This window comes from Schistocerca serialis, chromosome 10 (assembly GCF_023864345.2).
Source record: "Schistocerca serialis cubense isolate TAMUIC-IGC-003099 chromosome 10, iqSchSeri2.2, whole genome shotgun sequence".
Classification (NCBI taxonomy): domain Eukaryota; kingdom Metazoa; phylum Arthropoda; class Insecta; order Orthoptera; family Acrididae; genus Schistocerca; species Schistocerca serialis.
This window is the reverse complement of record NC_064647.1, coordinates 188,749,873-188,772,386: the sequence shown is the minus strand read 5'-3', so window position 1 is coordinate 188,772,386 and position 22,514 is coordinate 188,749,873. Positions and strand designations below refer to the sequence as shown.

General features: G+C 43.5%; 1 protein-coding gene across 1 annotated transcript in view; it reads right to left on the bottom strand.

The window, feature by feature from the left end:
- Positions 1 to 22,514, bottom strand: part of LOC126424665 (uncharacterized protein CG43867) — a 448,798-nt gene that overhangs the window by 203,050 nt on the left and 223,234 nt on the right. The window contains exon 4 of the mRNA XM_050087395.1: positions 5,391 to 5,474. Coding sequence (XP_049943352.1) covers positions 5,391 to 5,474 — 84 coding nt within the window. The remainder of the gene's footprint in view (positions 1 to 5,390; positions 5,475 to 22,514) is intronic.

Here is a 22,514-nt window from a genome sequence, read left to right as displayed (position 1 = left end):
GGACGAATGGAGACGTGTCGTCTTCAGCGATGAGAGTCGCTTCTGCCTTGGTGCCAATGATGGTCGTATGCGTGTTTGGCGCCGTGCAGGTGAGCGCCACAATCAGGACTGCATACGACCGAGGCACACAGGGCCAACACCCGGCATCATGGTGTGGGGAGCGATCTCCTACACTGGCCGTACACCACTGGTGATCGTCCAGGGGACACTGAATAGTGCACGGTACATCCAAACCGTCATCGAACCCATCGTTCTACCATTCCTAGACCGGCAAGGGAACTTGCTGTTCCAACAGGACAATGCACGTCCGCATGTATCCCGTGCCACCCAACGTGCTCTAGAAGGTGTAAGCCAACTACCCTGGCCAGCAAGATCTCCGGATCTGTCCCCCATTGAGCATGTTTGGGACTGGATGAAGCATCGTCTCACCCGGTCTGCACGTCCAGCACGAACGCTGGTCCAACTGAGGCGCCAGGTGGAAATGGCATGGCAAGCCGTTCCACAGGACTACATCCAGCATCTCTACGATCGTCTCCATGGGAGAATAGCAGTCTGCATTGCTGCGAAAGGTGGATATACACTGTACTAGTGCCGACATTGTGCATGCTCTGTTGCCTGTGTCTATGTGCCTGTGGTTCTGTCAGTGTGATCATGTGATGTATCTGACCCCAGGAATGTGTCAATAAAGTTTCCCCTTCCTGGGACAATGAATTCACAGTGTTCTTATTTCAATTTCCAGGAGTGTAAATCACTCGTCACTTGACTAAATCTGCTTTTTTTGAACTTCCTCGCCGGCCACGGTGACCGAGCGGTTCTAGGCGCTGCAGTCTGGAACCGCGCGACTGCTATGGTCGCAGGTTCAAATCCTGCCTCGGGCATGGATGTGTGTGATGTCTTTAGGTTAGTTTGGTTTCTAAGTTCTAGGGGACTGATGACCTCAGATGTTAAGTCCCATAGTGCTCAGAGTCATTTGAACCATTTGAACCATTAGAACTTCCTCGATGTACTCCGTTAACCCTATAAGGTAAGGATCTCAGACCGCGCAGCAGTACTCAAAAAGAGGACGGACAAGCGTAGTGTTTGGAGTGTCTTTAATAGATCTGTTACATCTTCTAAGAGTTCTGCCAATAAACCGTTCGCCTTCCCCGCAACATTTTTCTGTGTGTTCCTTCACATTTAAGTTATTCGTAATTGTAATACCTAGGTATTTAGTTGAATTTACGGCTTTTAGATTAGACCGATTTATTGTGTAACCGAAGTTTAAGGAATTCCTTCTAGAACTCATGTGGATGATATCACACTTTTCGTTATTTAGGGTCAACTGCCAATTTTCGCACCATTCAGATATCTTTTCTAAATCGTTTTGCAGTTTGTTTTGATCTTCTGGTGACTTTGATAGGCGATAAGCGACAGCATCATCTGCAAACGACCTAAGACGGCTGCTCAGTTCTTCTCCTAAATCCTTTATATAGACAAGGAACAGCAAAGGGCCTTTAACACTACCTTGGGGAACGCCAGAAGTCACTTCTGTTCTGACTTTCCATAAGTTATTTGTATTGTATTTGTATTTTAACCGGGGACCTAGAAACGACGGAAAGGCTCCGCCGCAGCCGCAGTGGTCCACAACCCCACGACGACTACCGCAGTCCACTTCACCCCTCCGCCGCCCCACACCGAACCCAGGGTTATTGTGAGGTTCGGCCCCCAGTGGACCCCCAGGGAACGTTTCACACCAGACAAGTGTAACCCCTATGTTTGCCGGCCGCGTGGCCGTGCGGTTCTAGGCGCTACAGTCTGGAACCGCGAGACCGCTACGGTCGCAGGTTCGAATTCTGCCTTGGGCATGGATGTGTGTGATGTCCTTAGGTTAGTTAGGTTTAAGTAGTTCTAAGTTCTAGGGGACTGATGACCTCAGAAGTTGAGTCCCATAGTGGTCAGAGCCATTTGAATTTGAACCCCTATGTTTGCGTGGTAAGGTAATGGTGGTGTAGGCGTACGTGGAGAACTTATTTGCGCAGCAATCGCCGACATAGTGTAGTTGAGGCAGAATAAGGGGAACCAGCCCGCATTCGCCGAGACAGATGGAAAACCTCCTAAAAACCATCCACAGACTGGCCGGTTCACCGGACCTCGACACAAATCCGCCGGGCGGATTCGTGCCGGGGACCAGGCGCTCCTTCCCTCCCGGAAAGCCGTGCGTTAGACCGCACGGTCAACCGGGTGGGCTTCCATAAGTTACTACGAACTGTGACATCTCTGACAGGAAATCACGAACCCAGGCGCATAACTGAGACAGTATTCCGTAAGCATGCAATCTGATTGCACGTCGCTTGTAATGTGCAGTGTCGAAAGCCTTATGGAAATCTAGAAATACGGTATCAATTTGAAATCACTTGTCGATAGCACTCACGGCTCATGTGAGTAAAGAACTATTTCTGTTTCACAAGAACAAGGTTTCTGAATCCATAATGACTACGCGTCAACAGACTGTTCTCTCCGGGGTTATTCATAATGTTCGAACGCAATATATGTTCCAGATTTCTGCTGCATATCGACGTTAATGATATGGGCCTTTGCCTTTCTCGAATATCGGTGTGACCTGTGCAGCTTTCCAGTCTTTGGGTATGGATCTTTCGTCGAGCGAGTGGTTTTATGTGATTGTTAAGTATGGAGCATCAGTATACTGTTTCCTTTTGACTGCCTCACGCTGTACTTCAAAAGGTATTCGAGGTTACCTGTATTTCTGTTGGACAATGTTTCGGTTTGAGAAAATAAGTAATTTTGATATCCAAGTAAATTTTGCTGTCGTTGCACCACTACGCAGCACGGAAACAAACACAGTCAGAAGGCGGAGGTGTGCCGTCCACATTGGAAATATTGCAAAAAACTAGAACGTGATATTTAAAAACAAATGAAGTGGACGTCGTGATTTTATCTCGACACAAAATATTATGTTGTGTGTGAATACTGATCGCTCAGGGGGTAGATAATTTTTCTAACGTTTGTTATTATTATTATTATTATATAAAATACTGAAGAGACTGTCGATTGCAAAGAGTAATGATTACAGACCACACAAACAATGGACATTTAATCTGAAGAAGAACTGTGTTCAATTGTCTTCTTTTATCAATTCGCTCTCTTTCTTGTATGCCGTGTGAGAAGTCGGACATATTGGTTCACTGCTGTTGAATGTAAGCTCATTTGTACTATTAATCTGATAATATATTACACTCCTGGAAATGGAAAAAAGAACACATTGACACCGGTGTGTCAGACCCACCATACTTGCTCCGGACACTGCGAGAGGGCTGTACAAGCAATGATCACACGCACGGCACAGCGGACACACCAGGAACCGCGGTGTTGGCCGTCGAATGGCGCTAGCTGCGCAGCATTTGTGCACCGCCGCCGTCAGTGTCAGCCAGTTTGCCGTGGCATACGGAGCTCCATCGCAGTCTTTAACACTGGTAGCATGCCGCGACAGCGTGGACGTGAACCGTATGTGCAGTTGACGGACTTTGAGCGAGGGCGTATAGTGGGCATGCGGGAGGCCGGGTGGACGTACCGCCGAATTGCTCAACACGTGGGGCGTGAGGTCTCCACAGTACATCGATGTTGTCGCCAGTGGTCGGCGGAAGGTGCACGTGCCCGTCGACCTGGGACCGGACCGCAGCGACGCACGGATGCACGCCAAGACCGTAGGATCCTACGCAGTGCCGTAGGGGACCGCACCGCCACTTCCCAGCAAATTAGGGACACTGTTGCTCCTGGGGTATCGGCGAGGACCATTCGCAACCGTCTCCATGAAGCTGGGCTACGGTCCCGCACACCGTTAGGCCGTCTTCCGCTCACGCCCCAACATCGTGCAGCCCGCCTCCAGTGGTGTCGCGACAGGCGTGAATGGAGGGACGAATGGAGACGTGTCGTCTTCAGCGATGAGAGTCGCTTCTGCCTTGGTGCCAATGATGGTCGTATGCGTGTTTGGCGCCGTGCAGGTGAGCGCCACAATCAGGACTGCATACGACCGAGGCACACAGGGCCAACACCCGGCATCATGGTGTGGGGAGCGATCTCCTACACTGGCCGTACACCACTGGTGATCGTCCAGGGGACACTGAATAGTGCACGGTACATCCAAACCGTCATCGAACCCATCGTTCTACCATTCCTAGACCGGCAAGGGAACTTGCTGTTCCAACAGGACAGTGCACGTCCGCATGTATCCCGTGCCACCCAACGTGCTCTAGAAGGTGTAAGTCAACTACCCTGGCCCGCAAGATCTCCGGATCTGTCCCCCATTGAGCATGTTTGGGACTGGATGAAGCGTCGTCTCACGCGGTCTGCACATCCAGCACGAACGCTGGTCCAACTGAGGCGCCAGGTGGAAATGGCATGGCAAGCCGTTCCACAGGACTACATCCAGCATCTCTACGATCGTCTCCATGGGAGAATAGCAGCCTGCATTGCTGCGAAAGGTGGATATACACTGTACTAGTGCCGACATTGTGCATGCTCTGTTGCCTGTGTCTATGTACCTGTGGTTCTGTCAGTGTGATCATGTGATGTATCTGACCCCAGGAATGTGTCAATAAAGTTTCCCCTTCCTGGGACAATGAATTCACGGTGTTCTTATTTCAATTTCCAGGAGTGTAGTTTAATGTTATTGTCACTTTTATTTGTAAGAGGTGAGACTTATCTCACTTCCTTTAAATACCAAGATTCTGAGTAATTTTCAGCACAACAATTGCAGAAGCCGCTGCAGTCCTAGACGCCATTACGTGGCAATCGTAATTAATAAAACTCGTGGAAGCGAAGAATTCGCCCGCTAAAATTAAAATAAACATTTTCTTCAAGGCCGACGGACGCAGCAGAAGCAGACGTAGTTTTAAGATTTTCGTTTTCAGTTCTTGGCCGAGATCTAGACCCACGACTCAGACTACAACTGATTGTTAAAAGTGGTAAGACGTGTGTAGGCAATTGCAAATAATAATCAAAGATCTCACGCTCGAGAAGAAATACCAAAAGATTATTTCAGTTCGTAACTTAAATGTAACGTATTTCAAGATTAGTTCGTCAACAATAAGGTTGCTCAGGATCAATCTTTATTAATCAACCGATGTTTAAAAAAAAGTAAATTCAAATCTCAACCATTTTAATGAGCCCACCACGTTAAACAATTAATTAATCATCCTCTATATATATTTTTTTTAATTGTTGCGCGAGATAAGTAATTTCGATCCCCAAGTAAATTTTGCTGTCGCTGCACCACGACGCAGCACAGCCAGAAGACGGAGGGTAGCGGCAGTAATTACTACTGTGTTCCGTAGTCGTGCTGCACAAAGACTGACTACCGGTACTGCTGCTGTAGGCCAGAATTCAGAACTCACCTCGCGTAGCTTGTTGGTGACCCACTCCTTAATTTTGGCTGCCTTTGCTTCGACTTGCTTCGCGTCCTGAAGACGTAGCTGCCTCTGTGAACACAAGAGAGTACACCTAAATCAGTATAAGTCAGCAAAAGTACATCCTATGACGGAGCATCGTATTTTAGAAATAGTTTCGACTACAAATTATGCGGCATATGCTTCTCTCACGAATCATATCGAAACCTATTGGTCTTCACCCCCATGTGCAGCAATATTTCTTGACTTCCGAAAGGCATTTGACTGTGTACCACACTAAAGGTGATCAATAAAGCTACAATTACACTGGGTATCAAGCGAAATTTGAGACTGGACTGAAGATTTGTTACTGGGGAGTCAGCGACAGGAGCAGTAGTAACTTCAAATGTGCCCCATGGAAGTGCAATGGGACCAATGGTGGATACGGAAAAACGTCAAGAAGGGGACGCTAAAGATATCTTGAGCTACACATACTTTTACCGTAATAAAAAATAAAGTCACATTCAAAGTTTAAGAAAGTTTTATTTGACCTGATTACGCACATATACAAAGCAATGCTATCTTATAATATAAAAAAGTTACACTTGTGGTTCTCTTCCTTAAGGGGCTCCGGAACGCCCTATATTTGCAATGTTAAAATAACGCTTATAAATTACATCTTTCCTCACAAAGTATTTGAGGTAGGAAGTTGAACTTTTTACAGATTATTTATTGGAATATGGGCTACAGCTTAACACAGGGATTTTACAAAATTTTAGTTCAGTTATTAAAGATGATTTTTTTCAATTGTAATGAAAATTCACATTTTTTTGCAATTTTTTATTTATATATTCAAAAATATACAGTTTTTTGGAAAAAGGCTGTGTTAAATTATGCAGAAGGTACTGTGTAACATTTACTGAAAGTTTGAAACAAATATGTTTGGAAGATCCTTAGAAAACATGTAATTAGTATGAGAAAATAAAAGTTTTGGGAATCGAGCGACAAAGATTGGATTAACTTTTTAGTGCATTCCAGGTCCATAGGATGGATTATCTTCATCCTCTGCAAACTCCTCCTCCAGCTTCCTCTGGTTCCTCCTCCTGTTTACTCTTGCTTGTATTTCTAGACTCTTTACAGCCCTGTCTGCAGCCCGAAGGCGTTCCTTGTCTAAAGCAAGCATCGCTCGTTGTTGTGTTCGTAGATTTTGCTACCATTTTCTTCAGTTGCAGTTACTGCAACACTGTTCCAAAAGGTGGTCATGTATGAACACTTATCACATTTCAGTTGTATTTCACTAGCAAGTCCTATGTGCTTTATTATGGAGAGTTCCAGACCAACTTCACTACAATGAATACATCTTACACAGTTTGAAAAAATTCCTTTGAAAACCGACATATCAAATATTTCATTCACATCCGATTCGCCCATAAAACATTCATAGTTTTCACTCATTGAACAAAGCTTCTTCTGTGAAGTATTTTCTTTCCCACTGACTGCCATGGGCAGGTGTACTTGAGAGGTTAGGTTCACTCACTTGGTTATCGTCTTTATTGTTTACAGTAATAACACATACCTTTGGCTTTCCAACATTTCTCCTTTTCTTAAAAGCCTTCAGAGGATTTCTAATAACTTTACTTTTACTCATTATTATACTTCAACAAAACAGAGACTCAAGGAACAGAATTAATTACGAATATTTTCGAGATAACGACAGAGTAAATAAATATGAAACAATCGACAATCACACCAGCGATATATATTGAACCATCACAGGTTAGCCACAACACATACTTTATCTCACATCACTAAAATGTACCTGATGAACACAGACATTAATAATAACACCATTGGACAGCAGTTTAACAGCGCCACAGTGGGTCACGCCCATGTAGAACACATTTCAAAAAAAATTTAAAAATAGTTGTAGTCTTCGGAATTGAATAAATTATATATCTATTAAAAGGTAATAGTCTGCAGATTCAGAAAACGCAAAAAAGTAAAAATTGAACTTTTCATGATTTTGAGCCTTTCCGGAGCCCCTTAAATGATGAATTCTGTGCGCCTATTCTTCCTGGCAAATTGGTTAATTACATTGCCAATGGGGCAATCAATGTCAGGGCGAGCGTTCAACAGAGATAAGCCATTAAGTTGATCCTTCATTGTCGACCTCAGCCATGTCTTTGCACCCCGCAATGTTGAAAAACTTCTTTCTACAGCAGCAATAGATGCAGGTACACAAACAAATGTTTTGTACAGACTGTGCAAAGTAGGATAGTCAGATCTATGACAAACAGACAACGCTTGCATAACTAAATCACCATCATTAAGGGCGTTTAGGTCGTTTGCTTGTATTGAAGAATCTCTCCCATTAGTCTCTTTTTAATCACAAAACAGTAGAATATTCGCGGGTTTACTGGAACAAATGCCAGACAGAATAACGTATCGAGATCACTAGAATGGCCGCGACTTTTCTCGTCCTATGTGTTAGCTATACGAGGTGCGGCTAGAAAAAAACTGGATTGATGCTGGAAAAAACATTTATTTACAATTTCATTTTATCTCCTTCAATGCACTCTCCTCCTCGGTCTCTACACCGCTCCATACGAATTTTCCACTGTTCATAGCAATGCTGCAGATCATTTTCGGTAAGTCCATACATTACTTCCGTCGCTTTTTCTTTTACTGCTTCAACAGTCTCAAATCTAGTTCCTTTCAAAGCTGACTTGACTTTAGGGAAAAGAAAAAAGTCACATGGGGCCAAATCAGGTGAGTAGGGTGGATGATCTAAGATGGGAATGTTGTGTTTTGCCAAAAACGTCTTCACTGACAACGCACTGTGAGCTGGGGCATTGTCTTGGTGAAGGATCCATGACTTTTTTCTCCACAAATCGTTCCGTTTTCTCCGTACTCGCTCAAGTAGGGTAGCCAGGACGCTAATGTAGTAATGCTGATTCACTGTTTGTCCCTCTGGTACCCAATCAATGTGCACAATCCCTTTGATGTCAAAAAAAAAAACAATCATCATTGCCTTGAATTTCGATTTTGACATTCGTGCTTTTTTTTGTCGTGGAGAACCAGGAGTTTTCCAATGCATCGATTGGCGTTTAGTTTCGGGATCGTAAGTAAAAAACCACGATTCATCGCAAGTAATAACATTTTGTAAGAAGGTGGGATCACTTTCAATGTTTTCCAGGATGTCAGAACAAATCATTCTTCGGCGTTCCTTCTGTTCAATTGTGAGACACTTTGGAACCATTTTTGAACACACTTTGTTCATGTTGAAACTTTCATGAAGAATCTGCCTAACACTTTCCTTGTCAACTCCTGTTAACTCAGACACTGCTCTGATTGTTAAACGGCGATCTTATCGAACAAGTTTACCGATTTTTTTCAATGTTTGCATCAGTTTTTGCTGACAATGGTCTGCCAGTGCGAGTGTCATCACTGGTGTCTTCGCGGCCATCTTTAAATCGTTTAAACCACTCAAACACTTGTGTTCGCGATAAACAATCATCGCCGTACACTTGTTGTAACATTACAAACGTTTCACTTGCAGATGTTCCTAGTTTGAAACAAAATTTGATGTTAACACGCTGTTCTTTCTGTACACTCAACATTTTCCGACGCACAGACAAAACGTCAACTACTTAAAACAGACGCCACGGGCAGACTGAGTGCAGGAGGCAGATGAAACTCGAGCAGTAGGCGGAGCGAGAGTCACGTGACAGGCCACGCGACTTTCAGCCTTATTGCATTCGTTTTATTGTTTCACCAGTACTAGTCCGGTTTTTTTTTAGCCACACCTCGTATATGTGCCAGACAGAAACGTACAGAATACGATGATGCGGGCGCGTGCTACATAGGAAAGTACAATTACTCGATAACGTGATTCAGTCGAGCCGACTGTCGAATGTGTAATTTCAAGGAATATTTCCTATCGAAGTAGCTGGGTCCAAACGATACATATCTAACGTGGATTGTAAAGCGTTCATGCGACTCCGATGGCGGGCGTTGTGGTCAATCATTTGTGATCGTCATATTTATCTGCTTCCCGTTGTTCTCTTAGTTGTTCTAATTTACATACCTCCGCGAATTATTTGTGAGTTGCTAGGGAAACCCAGACGATTTATGTCGTTAGTGAGTGGAATGTCTGCTGTTCTTGACGTTTCTTCGGCGGATTCTCTCACATGGAAAAATCTAATTCTATGTTTATCCAGCGTAGAAAATTGTTTGACTTTTTGTCGCAAATATGGAGTACTGCCAGAAGAGGGAAGAAGGGACTGTGTAGACTGTGGAAGTGGGTAAAACTTCGTAAGAACAGTTTCGGTGCTGAAATACCATTACAATTTCACTGCGGGCAGTGTGGAAAACGAACGAGTATCAGGAAGAATACATGAATCGGCTCTTCCAAATTACCCATTCAGATCACCGTAGTGGACTTTAACATGACGACAACACCGACGACTAGTAAGGTAAGTTGTCTTCTTTACAATTACAAGTATTTTTGTAACGTTCTTCTTTTGTCGTTGCTGTAGTGACCACCGTAAACATACTCATAACGCCCGCCACCAGAGTTGCATGATCGATTAACGAGCGCACGTTCGATATAAACGTTTGGACCCCGCGACTTCGATAGGAAATCATTCTTGGAAATTACCGAATAAAAAAACGAACGAATAGCGTGCGGTACGAATGGCGGGGGCGGCGCGGGTGGCAATGCGCGCTCCCCATATGTATCAGCCATTGATTGGGACCCTTGCTATCCAAGTTGTGTATTAATGATCTGGAAGTAAAACATTAAGGGGACCACACTGCGGTTCAGGCCGAAAAAAATCGATTTTCGTTTTTCATCATATTTCGATAGATTAAGGTTTTATTTAAGTACTCTAAAAATGATTTTGCTAAAAAAAATTTTTTCGAGCATTGAAAGAGCATTTTCCTACCACGTGTGTTTATGTGCCACGCCCACTTTTCTGTCACCCGCTGTCAACCCACCCACTGTCATCTCTAAGCCATATGGAGATGCCATTATTAGCTAAATATAATGTGTAGGCCATCTTCTAAAACGTTTGGGAACAAGGCTGAGAAAACTAACTGTTGATATGAGAGGGAAAAAACTTAGAAGATGGACAGGGTCGGTTAACTAAAACTGAAATAGAGAACTTGCAGGTATACTATGGGCAGGCAATTAGGAGAAATAAAGAAAATCTGGAGGCAACGAAGAGAAATGTTTGGGCCATATTCTTCCATAAGTCCTCTAATGATGATAAGCCATGTCATGGATTGAGTCCATCAGGAGAAAATTCGTGGTGCAAATATAATGGGGTTCAGGCAACTGGATAATATTATTCTCACCAGCATTCTCTTCCTGCTGCTGTTATTACAGCAGTTAAACCTATTTTCAGAGACTTGGCTCATCCTGACATTCTAAGGAAATGTCTGCATGGGTAGACACAGAACCCAAATGAATGTTTCAGCAGCATAATTTGGAACCACCTTCCTGAAACTGTATTTGTAGACATGCATACAATGAAACTGGGAGTTCATGATGCTGTTATTACATTCAATTGTGGTAATATTGGAAAGTGTTGGGTACTGAAAAAGCTGGAAATTAATCCTGGTGAAAATGTATGATCACTGGGCTGCAACAGTGCGATAAAATGAGGGTAGCCAATGCAGACAGGTCTGCATCTGATATGGCCAAGAAAGCAAGACAAACATCCAGGAAGGTGAAAAAGAAGCTGGAAGACCTGCTGGAGGCCAAAGAAGGTCCATCATATGCAGCAGGACAGTTTTAATTAACTGTAAGTATCAATTTTCAAAAGCTTTTTCTTTAAAGCCAATTTCCCACAAACTAAAATTTTCAGTACATATGCCCCATTATCCCCCCCATGAACCATGGACCTTGCCGTTGGTGGGGAGGCTTGCGTGCCTCAGCGATACAGATAGCCGTACCGTAGGTGCAACCACAACGGAGGGGTATCTGTTGAGAGGCCAGACAAACGTGTGGTTCCTGAAGAGGGGCAGCAGCCTTTTCAGTAGTTGCAAGGGCAACAGTCTGGATGATTGACTGATCTGGCCTTGTAACAATAACCAAAACGGCCTTGCTGTGCTGGTACTGCGAACGGCTGAAAGCAAGGGGAAACTACAGCCGTAATTTTTCCCGAGGGCATGCAGCTTTACTGTATGATTACATGATGATGGCGTCCTCTTGGGTAAAATATTCCGGAGGTAAAATAGTCCCCCATTCGGATCTCCGGGCGGGGACTACTCAAGAGGATGTCGTTATCAGGAGAAAGAAAACTGGCGTTCTACGGATCGGAGCGTGGAATGTCAGATCCCTTAATCGGGCAGGTAGGTTAGAAAATTTAAAAAGGGAAATGGATAGGTTGAAGTTAGATATAGTGGGAATTAGTGAAGTTCGGTGGCAGGAGGAACAAGACTTCTGGTCAGGTGACTACAGGGTTATAAACACAAAATCAAATAGGGGTAATGCAGGAGTAGGTTTAATAATGAATAAAAAAATAGGAGTGCGGGTTAGCTACTACAAATAGCATAGTGAACGCATTATTGTGGCCAAGATAGATACGAAGCCCATACCTACTACAGTAGTACAAGTTTATATGCCAACTAGCTCTGCAGATGACGAAGAAATTGAAGAAATGTACGATGAAATAAAGGAAATTATTCAGATAGTGAAGGGAGACGAAAATTTAATAGTCCTGGGTGACTGGAATTCGAGTGTAGGAAAAGGGAGAGAAGGAAACATAGTAGGTGAATATGGATTGGGGCTACGAAATGAAAGAGGAAGCCGCCTGGTAGAATTTTGCACAGAGCATAACTTAATCATAACTAACACTTGGTTTAAGAATCATGAAAGAAGGTTGTATACATGGAAGAACCCTGGAGATACTAAAAGGTATCAGATAGATTATATAATGGTAAGACAGAGATTTAGGAACCAGGTTTTAAATTGTAAGACATTTCCAGGGGCAGATGTGGACTCTGACCACAATCTATTGGTTATGACCTGTAGATTAAAACTGAAGAAACTGCAAAAAGGTGGGAATTTAAGGAGATGGGACCTGGATAAACTGAAAGAACCAGAGGTTGTACAGAGATTCAGGGAGAGCATAAGGGAGCAATTGACAGGAATGGGGGAAATAAATACAGTAGAAGAAGAATGGGTAGCTTTGAGGGATGAAGTAGTGAAGGCAGCAGAGGATCAAGTAGGTAAAAAGACGAGGGCTAGTAGAAATCCTTGGGTAACAGAAGAAATATTGAATTTAATTGATGAAAGGAGAAAATATAAAAATGCAGTAAGTGAAACAGGCAAAAAGGAATACAAACGTCTCAAAAATGAGATCGCCAGGAAGTGCAAAATGGCTAAGCAGGGATGGCTAGAGGACAAATGTAAGGATGTAGAGGCCTATCTCACTAGGGGTAAGATAGATACCGCCTACAGGAAAATTAAAGAGACCTTTGGAGATAAGAGAACGACTTGTATGAATATCAAGAGCTCAGATGGAAACCCAGTTCTAAGCAAAGAAGGGAAAGCAGAAAGGTGGAAGGAGTATGTGGAGGGTCTATACAAGGGCGATGTACTTGAGGACAATATTATGGAAATGGAAGAGGATGTAGATGAAGATGAAATGGGAGATACGATACTGCGTGAAGAGTTTGACAGAGCACTGAAAGACCTGAGTCGAAACAAGGCCCCCGGAGTAGACAATATTCCATTGGAACTACTGACGGCCGTGGGAGAGCCAGTCCTGACAAAACTCTACCATCTGGTGAGCAAGATGTATGAAACAGGCGAAATACCCTCAGACTTCAAGAAGAATATAATAATTCCAATCCCGAAGAAACCAGGTGTTGACAGATGTGAAAATTACCGAACTATCAGCTTAATAAGTCACAGCTGCAAAATACTAACGCGAATTCTTTACAGACGAATGGAAAAACTAGTAGAAGCCAACCTCGGGGAAGATCAGTTTGGATTCCGTAGAAACACTGGAACACGTGAGGCAATACTGACCTTACGACTTATCTTAGAAGAAAGATTAAGGAAAGGCAAACCTATGTTTCTAGCATTTGTAGACTTAGAGAAAGCTTTTGACAATGTTGACTGGAATACTCTCTTTCAAATTCTAAAGGTGGCAGGGGTAAAATGCAGGGAGCGAAAGGCTATTTACAATTTGTACAGAAACCAGATGGCAGTTATAAGAGTCGAGGGACATGAAAGGGAAGCAGTGGTTGGGAAGGGAGTAAGACAGGGTTGTAGCCTCTCCCCGATGTTGTTCAATCTGTATATTGAGCAAGCAGTAAAGGAAACAAAAGAAAAATTCGGGGTAGGTATTAAAATTCATGGAGAAGAAATAAAAACTTTGAGGTTCGCCGATGACATTGTAATTCTGTCAGAGACAGCAAAGGACTTGGAAGAGCAGTTGAATGGAATGGACAGTGTGTTGAAAGGAGGATATAAGATGAACATCAACAAAAGCAAAACAAGGATAATGGAATGTAGTCTAATTAAGTCGGGTGATGCTGAGGGAATTAGATTAGGAAATGAGGCACTTAAAGTAGTAAAGGAGTTTTGCTACTTGGGGAGCAAAATAACTGATGATGGTCGAAGTAGAGAGGATATAAAATGTAGGCTGGCAATGGCAAGGAAAGCGTTTCTGAAGAAGAGAAATTTGTTAACATCCAGTATTGATTTAAGTGTCAGGAAGTCATTTCTGAAAGTATTCGTATGGAGTGTAGCCATGTATGGAAGTGAAACATGGACGATAAATAGTTTGGACAAGAAGAGAATAGAAGCTTTCGAAATGTGGTGCTACAGAAGAATGCTGAAGATTAGATGGGTAGATCACATAACTAATGAGGAAGTATTGAATAGGATTGGGGAGAAGAGAAGTTTGTGGCACAACTTGACCAGAAGAAGGGATCGGTTGGTAGGACATGTTCTGAGGCATCAAGGGATCACCAATTTAGTATTGGAGGGCAGCGTGGAGGGTAAAAATCGTAGAGGGAGACCAAGAGATGAATACACTAAGCAGATTCAGAAGGATGTAGGTTGCAGTAGGTACTGGGAGATGAAAAAGCTTGCACAGGATAGAGTAGCATGGAGAGCTGCATCAAACCAGTCTCAGGACTGAAGACCACAACAACAACATGCCCCATTATATCAAAAACTATCACAGATAAATGAATGAAATTTCGGAGACTCTGCATAACATAAAAAGCCAGCTCTGGTACTACATTTATTTATATTCCCCCATTAGGAAGTTCACAAAAATATTTTCTGCAGAAAAAACTTGATTTTTTTGTTAATAAATTTAAAAAAGTATTTATTAAAAACTATAAAATGGATAAAGTAGATTTTAGTACAGTTGACTCTATTAGCATCATGTAACATACAGTAAAAATTAAGGTCCTGCATCAAATAGTTTTTTCAGAAATGGGTCAAATACTTGCCTAGATTAACTTGGGTTAGATAGACAGGGTGTGATCCCCTTAATACACTACTGGTCATTAAAATTGCTACACCAAGAAGAAATTCAGATGATAAATGGGTATTCATTGGACAAATATATTACACTAGAACTGACATGTGATTACATTTTCACGCAATTTGGGTGCATTGATCCTGAGAAATCAGTACCCAGAACAACCACCTCTGGCCATAATAACGACCTTGATACGCCTGGGCATTGAGTCAGAGCTTGGATGGCGTGTACAGGTACAGCTGCCCCTGCAACTTGAACACGATTGCACAGTTCATCAAGAGTAGTGACTGGCGTGTTGTGACGAGCCAGTTGCTCCGCCACCATTGACAAGACGTTTTCAATTGGTGACAGATCTGGAGAATGTGCTGGTCAGGGCAGCAGTCGAACATTTGCTGTATCCAGAAAGGCCCGTACAGGACCTGCAACATGTGGTCGTGCGTTATCCTGCTGAAATGTAGGGTGTCGCAGGGATCGAATAAAGGGTAGAGCCACGGGTCGTAACACATCTGAAACGTCCACTGTTCAAAGTGCCGTCAATGCGAACAAGAGGTGACCGAGACGTGTAATCAATAGCACCCCATACCATCACGCCAGGTGATACGCCAGTATGGCGATGACGAATACACGTTTCCAATGTGCGTTCACCGCGATGTCGCCAAACACGGATGCGACCATCATGATGCTGTAAACAGAACCTGGATTCATCCGAATAAATGACGTGCACCCAGGTTCGTCGTCGAGTACATCATCGCAGGCGCTCCTGTCTGTGATGCAGGGTCAAGGGTCACCGCAGCCACGGTCTCCGAGCTGACAGTCAATGCTGCTGCAAACGTCGTCGAACTGTTCGTGCAGATGGCTGTTGTCTTGCAGACGTCCCCATCTGTCCGCAGCTCGTGGTTGTGCGGTAGCGTTCTCGCTTCCCACGACCGGGTTCCCGGGTTCGATTCCCGGCGGGGTCAGAGATTTTCTCTGCCTCGTGATGACTGGGTGTTGTGTGCTGTCCTTAAGTTAGTTAGGTTTAAGTAGTTCTAAGTTCTAGGGGACTGATGACCATAGATGTTAAGTCCCATAGTGCTCAGAGCCATTTGAACCATTTTTTTTTAACGTCCCCATCTGTTGACTCAGGGATCAAGACGTGGCTGCACGATCCGTTACAGCCATGCGGATAAGATGCCTGTCATCTCGACTGCTCGTGATACGAGGGCGTTGGAATCCAGCACAGCGTTCCGTATTACCCTTCTGAACCCACCGATTCCATATTCTGCTAAGAGTGATTGGATCTCGACCAATGCGAGCAGCAATGTCGCGATACGATAAACCGCAATCGCGATAGGCTACAATCCGACCTTAATCAAAGTCGGAAACGTGATGGTCCGCATTTCTCCTCCTTACACGAGGCATCACAACAACGTTTCTCCAGACAACGCCGGTCAACTGCTGTTTGTGTATGAGAAATCGGTTGGAAACTTTCCTCGTGTCACCACGTTGTAGGTGTCGCCACCAGCGCCAACCTTGTGTGAATGCTCTGAAAAGCTAATCATCTGCTATCATAGCATCTTCTTCCTGTGGGTTAAATTTCGCGTCTGTAGCACGTCATCTTCGTGGTGTAGCAATTTTAATGGCCGGTAGTGTAGCAACCTCAGACTTTTCGCTGATGGTGCAGCTATCTTCAGTGAAGTACTGTCTGGATAAAGCTACATACACTGAGGTGGCGAAAGCCGTGGGATACCTCGTAATATCGTAGCGCAGCGGCTCGGAGAGGCATCGACTCAGTAAGTCCCGTGCGGAAATACTGACCCATGCTGCAGCTATAGCCGTGAGTAATTGCGGAAGTGTTCCCGGTTGAGTTCTTTGTACACGAATTGACCTCACGATTACGTCCCATAAATGTTCAATGCGATTCATGTCGGACTATCTGGGCGGCCAAATCACTTGCTCTAAGTATCCAGAATGTTCTTGAAACCAGTTGCGAACAGTTGTGGCCCAATGACATCGTGCATTGTCATCCGAAAAAAATTCATCGTAGTTTGGGAACATGAGGTCCATGAGTGGCTGCAAATCGTCTCGAAGTAGCCGAAAATAACCAGTAAATGATCGCTTCAGTTGGGCAGAGGACCCTGCCCATTCCATGTAAACACAGCCCACACCACTATGGAGCCACCACCAACTTCCACAGAGCGTTGTTGACAACCTGGGTCCATGGGTTAGTGAGGTCTGCGCCACAGTCGTACCCTACCATTAGCTCTTACCGTATCAACTGAAGTCGGAACCTATCTGACCTGTCCATCGTTTTCCAGTCATCAGTGTCCAACCGATGTTTTCACGATGCCAGGAGAGGCGTTGCACGAGATGTCGTGCTGCTAGCAAAGGCATTCGCGTGGGTCGTATGCTGCCATGGCCCATTCAGGGGAGGTTTACTATCTTTGGCCAGAAAAAAGCATATTGTTTGAGAATTTCATTCTCGGGATGTGATATAGATATCAATGTCAAATTTGATCAAAATTGTTTTTGGTGTTTCCTCTGCAAATTAGAATTTTTTCGACCGGAAATGTCGAAGTGCAAAGGAGGAAGTGCCGTCGGAACGAAACAAAATTTCGATGTAGACCTCCACGCGCGGTATGTCACAGGTCAGCCGGCTCGTCTGAAATCAAAATTGAGCTGAAGTTAGCGAAGTATATAAGATTCTTTAGGAGTTATATACCTCGCTGTTATTTGGACCATAGGAAATAAAATGGCGGCCATCTGAAAAACATAGGGTTGTTTTCATCTATTTTTCGACTTCGTCGGCCAAGTAAAAATATTTATTGGCGATGGATCGGAATAAAAGTGGTACAACTCCTAGACAATTTAGTTAGCTTCGTCGAAAACACAGAATCATGCCAATCGGATCAGTAGATTTGAAGTTACCATACCGCGCGATAAAAAAAAGTCATTTCCAGAAAAAAACGCGTTTGAATTTTGGACTACATATAAATGCAATACTATGCAACGTACGTTCAGTCTGCTATTCCGGGTCTATAAACTAGTCCTTCCTTCTCCTCATAGAGGGTGTTCTGCTCGATCTGGGCCATCCCGCGCTGCTCCAGAGCCGCTCGTACGGCCGGTGACAAGCGGTTTTTCGGCCGCTTGAATTCGATGGTCGTCCGAATGCTTGGCGAACTGCGTCGAATAGAGTCCCAGGGTGACGTCCATCGTTGTCATGGTCTTCAGAATTGCTGAATACCCTTCGTTGAAGCTGCTCACTGCCAGGAAAGTCGCAATCTCCACAGTCTTAGCACCAGAACGTCAATGCTTGGGTGCTAACTTCCAAACACACGCGTTCAAACTTTCATTTGAATTTTGTGTATTTCCTCACGAGCACAATTACTCGTCCTCCGAAAGAAAAAAACTGGTGCGTGAAAAAGGCCGATTTCAGGTAGGTGCATTTTTTTATTCAACAGCGAATAACAAACATTTCCGTTCCGTATTCAGGAAAACCGATTCAGGGGTGGATTCTTAACACTTTTATGGATACAAAAATGCAATTTAAAAAAATCGAATTTTTGAACCAAGAGATAGTAAACCTCCCCTTGACGCCAAAATTCCCCCCACTGTCCTAACGGATATGTTCGTCATACGTCCCACGTTGATTTTTGCGGTTATTTCACTCAGTGTTACTTGTCTGTTAGCTCTGGCAACTCTACGCACACGTCGGTACTTTCGCCCGTTACGGTGAAGGTCGTCGGCCAGTGCGTTTTCCGTGGTGAGAAATAATGCCTGCAATTTGGTATTTCAGCACACTTTTGATACTTTGGATCTCGGAATATTGAATTCCCTTACGACTTCCAACACAGAATGTCACAGACGTCTGGTTCCAACTACCCTTCCGCGTTCAAAGTCTGATAATTCTCGTTGTACGTCCATAATCACGTCGGAAACGCTTTCACTTGAATCACCTACGTACAAACGACAATGTCAACGCACCCCCTTTTATACCTTGTGTACACGATACTACCGGCATCTGTATATGTGTCTATCGCTGCCCCATGACTTTTGTCACCTCAGAGTAAATATACAGTAGGTTCAAATGGCTCTAAGCACTATGGGACTTAACATTTGAGGTCATCAGTCCCCTTAAGAACAACTTAAACCTAACTAACCTAAGGACATCACACACAGCCATGCCCGAGGCAGGATTCGAATCTGCGACCGTAGCAGCCGCGTGGTTCCGGACTGAAGCGCCTAGAACCGCTCGGCCACAGCGCCCGGCTATACAGCAGGATTCTGATAAGATTTCAAAGTGGTGCAAAGAGCGGCAACTCTTTTAAATGTACGGAATTGTCAAATTGTACACTTCAGAAAACGAAGAAAAATAATAATTCAGTGATTACAATATCAGTGAGTCAGAACTGAAATCAACTCATGTTACGACGAGATCTGTTCACAAGATTCCGGATCATTTCTAATTTCGCGCCATTCATTTGTTGGAGCGAAATGCGGTTGGCACCCTTGCACACGCCCGTGTTTAGTGTGTAATTGTCGGAAGTTTCATTGCTGTACGTCTGTTAGTTGTTGTTCAGTGCTGCACTGAGTAGTAGAGTTGGGCAACACGATTCTTTTTTCCGATTCGATTCTTACGATTCAATCTCACATTGCGAATCGATTCCTACGATTCGTTCACGATTCATTCTAGTCTGCGATGGCACGATTCTTACGGAATGCACAAAGTTCTACATCTTACTCACAGATGGCAGGACATGTTTGAAATTGTCAATGGCGTTAGAATCGAACTCTGTCATGATAAGATATGCCAGAAATAGTTTATTTATGAGTAAACATGCATATGACTTTACAAGTGTGATTCTCGATTTATACGTGTAATGCCTTAATTGATGAAAGGTCACGTTTGATTTGATTGCATCTATTGTTTTATTTCAGTATGTCAGGAAAGAGGAGTCGATTTGTGCGAAAGGTGGTGCAAAATTACGTGGTATGCCAGTTTGGTTGCGTGGCTTGAACGTATCAAACTACAGACGTCTGTTTTATAGTAACTAAATCTAGCAGCGAGGCAGACGTGGTTTGGCTCATATCATCCTATGTTTTTCTGTGCTAAGATGTCTTTCCAAGTCCACATCACCCTTGTAATTCATAACGCAGCTGACAGCCCTCCCACACAGCAAATTTAGCGTAACTTTCATTTCTTCTAAATACTAAGCGTAGGTATTTTGCTTTTAATTTGTCTGAGAACTTGCCACTGTCACTACTATTTACGTGAGAAGACAACATAACTCTAAACAGTAGGATTCTATCGCATACAGCGACATTACTTCACTAAAATTTAATATGAATCTGAACACGATAACATTCGAAAATTCGAAATTGAAATTATTAATTAAAAAGCTTTTGTTTAAAGACGGTATTACACGGCGATCCGCCAAGAAAGGTAGGCCTATTGGTTAGAGGGTCTATATTCTCTCTTTTTTTTCCCGCGAGTAATATTACGGCCCACGAACTTCGTTTATTCGTTCCGAGCTTCCTTTATTCACACGCATCCTCCACTTGACTGCCATCTGACGGTCGTAATCATTCCACACAACTCTGCAATCTGCATGATTCGGAAGTTGCCTTCGAAGCATAGCGTACTAAGAATCGATGAATCGTTGGAACTTGGAATAGTCACGACTCGGAAACACGCAATCGTTCTTACGATTCTTTTGAACGACGATTCGTCCGTATCACGATTCGATTCTTACGATTCTTTATTTAGAGTCGTTCAAATGAACGACTCATTCACGAATCGCCACAACTCTACTGAGTAGAACTATAATCTGTTCATCACAAGAATAAACCTGATGTAAACAATCACAAACGCGAAGATTGGTCAGAACCGGTAGCACACGTACACTGGTGGTGTTAGGCTCTTGGAAGCAGGTCCTAGTCATGTATTAGATATCTTATTTCTAAGATACGTTAAATGAAACTTTAAGATACTCAAATGTATTAAGAGCCATCAACGTTTTTATTAATCACGCTTTAGCCACGTAGTTTTTATTTCAAAAATCGTGTACAGTCACAGCCTCTGCAGCGTTGTGCTCTGATTGTCGTCCTGTTAATGCTCAGTATTAAAATGGCTGAGGCTGTTTTCTGTTCCGAAGTGAAACACGCTCGTGGAATACGGTTAAAAAGTGGCGCGAAATAGGCTGTTCTTAATGTTTTTCATAAATTTACGGAGATAATCAGCTTTGAAGTTTTCCCAGCGTCGTATACAGGGTGGTCCACTGATCGTGACTGGGCCAAATAAACGTCAAACGAAAAAACTACAAAGAACGAAACTCGTCTAGCTTGAAGGGGGAAACCAGATGGCGCTATGGTTGCCCCACTAGATGGCGCTGACATAGGTCAAACGGATATCAACTGCGTTTTTTTTTAAATAAGAAGCCCCATTTTTATTACATATTATTGTAGTACGTAAAGAAATATGAATGTTTTAGTTGGACCACTTTTTTCGCTTTGTGATAGATGGCGCTGTAACAGTCACAAACGTATAAGTACATGGTATCACGTAACATTCCGCCAGTGCGGACGGCATTTGCTTCGTGATACATTACCCGTCGTGGTAAAATGGACCGTTTACCAATTGCGGAAAAGGTCGACATCTTGTTGATGTATGGCTATTGTGATCAAAATGCCCAACGGGCGTGTGCTATGTATGATGCTCGGTATCCTGGACGACATCATCATAAAAAATATGGTATGAGCTCCGATTACACGATTTTAGAGCAAAGTTTCAAAAAATCAATAGGAGAGTATCACAGATTTTTTGTAGTGTTCTATCCAGAACAGCAGCGAACGGTGGAGGCACTATTTTTTCTTTTATTTGCCTATTTACTTTAATATTTTGATTCTATATATCTTGAAACGGAGAGAGTCAAAAAATTTTTAATCCTTGCTCGACTTCAAAGCTTTTTACAGGAAATAACACGAATAAAACATCGAAAATCGGTTTTGTTTCAGAAACTAGTTATGTTGAGCGCATTTGAAATGTTGTTGACGTTTGTGCTGTTTAGTTCGTGGGTGTGTGTGTTTTTCCAGAATTAAATTCCTTTGTCCCTGTGCCGCGCGGAGTGGCACAGCGGTCTAAGGGCGCCATGAAACGGATTGCGCGGCCCCTCCCGCCGGATATTCGAGTCCTCCCTCGGGCACAAGTGTGTGTGTGTGTTGTTCTTAACACAAGTTAGCTTAAGTTAGTTTAAGTAGTGTGTAAGTCTACGGACCGATGATCTCAGCAGTTTGGTCTCTTAGAAATTCACACACATTTGAACATTTTTATCCATGTACCGCACAGCATTACTCTGCATGCCTAACCAGAACTCCCTCTTCTTGGAAAAATGAGCGCACACGATCTAAACACCACAAAATTCAACAACACATCAAATTAGACTTGACCACTGTTTCTATGTTTCGATACAGTGTATCGATACGTGGAACTGTTTCAGTGTTTCGGAACGGCTGTGGTTCACTGTTTCGAAACAGTGGTGTTTCATTCCGCCCCTGTCTCGGATAACCGGATCGGATTCGATCCGAGCCAGACGCAGAAACTGTATCGTTGTTTCAAAATAAGGCTGTTTCAGTCCACCTGTGC